The sequence below is a fragment of the Echinops telfairi genome, unplaced genomic scaffold (assembly GCF_000313985.2).
Source record: "Echinops telfairi isolate 266 unplaced genomic scaffold, ASM31398v2 ScPeMD7_7420;HRSCAF=8458, whole genome shotgun sequence".
NCBI lineage: Eukaryota > Metazoa > Chordata > Mammalia > Afrosoricida > Tenrecidae > Echinops > Echinops telfairi.
The window spans coordinates 53985064-53987120 of record NW_022111320.1 but is presented as its reverse complement, the minus strand read 5'-3'; the positions used below and the strand labels follow the sequence as shown (position 1 = coordinate 53987120).

The following is a 2057-nucleotide window of genomic DNA, read 5'->3' as shown; positions in this document are numbered from 1 at the left end:
GGGGGTCACACCTATGTTCCCACCTTGAACCTCACAGGCTGTGTTTGATCAGCCACCAGGGGTCACACCTATGCTCCCACCTTGAACCTCACAGGCTGTGTTTGATCAGCCACCAGGGGGTCACACCTATGTTCCCCCCTTGAACCTTACAGGCTGTGTTTGACCAGCGGGGGCTGCAGGAAAAGTGCATCTGCTCTGCCCTGAGCTCCAGGCACTCGGGGTCAGCCCTGCGGCCCAGCCACCAAGGTTAGCAAATCTCCACAAGGCATCCTTTCATGAGTTCCTTAGAGCAGCTGAAGTCATCCCCACATTTATCCCACGCTCTTTCCGCTTTCCAAAACCCACGTAACCCTAACGACTGAACAGATAAGTTCAACAGTTTTTCTCTGAAGTAACTACCACCAGTACAACACACACACAAAGAGGGAGGGGGGAGAGGGGCAGTATCAAGAATTCAATAGTCATATTAATCACTCTCAGGGTGCTACTCTAGCATCTTCCCACAGCCACAAATGCAACTCTTTCGGCATGCAAGAAAAAAAATAACACATCCTTCACTGGCACCCAGCAATACTAAAAGCCCCATAACAAATATCTAGATTATACACTGAGCTTCCTGCAAATGAAAATTCATGATGCTTGGGACTCATTTCCTCCACAGCCTTCTGAAAACAGAAAACATCTTTAGGGCTTTTTTGCATTTTAAATTGCAGCTGCAGCGGCCAAGCCAGCATCCAGAGTCCACCAGGCAGGCAGGCTGCCCTCCTGCACCTAGGGGAGACAGGCTAGGTGATACCAGAGGCCACGTGAGTAGTCTGGCATCGGTGTGCACTCAAGGCAGAGCCCCCAGGGGGCATCCTGTAAGAAGCCCCTGCCGGCTTTGAGACAGGTCAAAACCTAGGCAGGTTTCCTGAACGCCTTTGATCCATATCTCTTTATGGATGGCAAAATGTGAGGTGGAGGGACACGCGTTCGAAAAGCCAATTATTGTTAAGTGGAGACCAGGCAAAGTCAAAGCAAGCACAGGTCTGCCTGCCCTGGAGCCTGACAAGGGGGCAAAGGCAACCAAGCCCAGGGATGGGTCCGGCCCACCATTGCTTGACGAGCGCTTTGCGCCTGAGCAGAAGGCAGGGCCCCTCCCCCTGCGACCTCCAGGGAAGAGGGGATTGGGCTGGCAAGGAGCTGCTCCGGTCTCCCTAGACTCAACTCCGGCCAGTGTGGAAAGCGCACGTGGTCCTCGGGTTGGGGAGGGGAGCCCAACCGCGGCAGCGGCTCCCCAGGCATTGCTAGGTTACCGAGCGCACAGCCAGCGCCAGGGGCGGGAATACTGCCCCATCCGCCCCTCCCTCTCCCACCCCATATGACGCCGGGCCTCCCCTCTACAGGGGAAGGGGGTGCTTCGCCCACCGACACCCGAAGGGTGAAACCGGGCAATCCTTGAATTTTCCGGATGCCGCCAGAGGCCTTGCTTGTCAATCCGGGGACAGGAGCAAAGAGCAGGGGAGAAGAGGCGGACATTCCCTCCCCCCCACCCCCTCACCCACCCCACCATCGCCACCTTCCATTGCTCAGCTGTGCTGGAGAAAGTTGAGCCCGAGGACACAGAACGCCAACCACCTCGGCTTGGCCCTCCTGCTGCCCAGCGCCCAGGGACTCAGCGGCGGCCCCCACCCCACAAATGCAGAATTAACTTTGACATTCAGGGCCTGAAGGAGAGCCAAGTGGTTTTTCCGCGCATCTGTAGATCACGGGGCTGGAAGCAACCTCTCCAACCCCCTCAGCCCACCCGCGCAGCCGAGCCGAGCCGTGGGGGCGGGGAGGGGCGAGGGTGGGAGGAGGACCATGACAAGGGTCAGCTGTGGCAGCGAGTGCCCAGGTCCCGCCGCTCACCGTTCGCGTGGTCCGCTTGCTGCCGTTGATGCTGCATTTTTTTCATCATCATCATCATCATCATCCACGAACATTGATTGAGCGCCTACTGTGTGCAGGGCACTGTGCTGGGCGTGAGGGCGGGTGGCGGGAGGAACGGGGGCGGGGGTAGCAATTGGTGGGAGCCG

General features: G+C 57.7%; 1 protein-coding gene across 10 annotated transcripts in view; it reads right to left on the bottom strand.

Moving 5' to 3' along the window:
• CACNA1D (calcium voltage-gated channel subunit alpha1 D) overlaps positions 1 to 1972 on the bottom strand; it is a 364222-nt gene extending 362250 nt beyond the window's left edge. For all 10 annotated transcript variants that reach the window (XM_004715209.3, XM_004715211.3, XM_045297543.1 and 7 more), the window contains exon 1: positions 1891 to 1972. In XM_004715209.3, coding sequence (XP_004715266.1) covers positions 1891 to 1954 — 64 coding nt within the window. In that variant the 5' untranslated portion in view covers positions 1955 to 1972. The remainder of the gene's footprint in view (positions 1 to 1890) is intronic.
• Between the last annotated feature and the right edge of the window lie 85 nt (positions 1973 to 2057).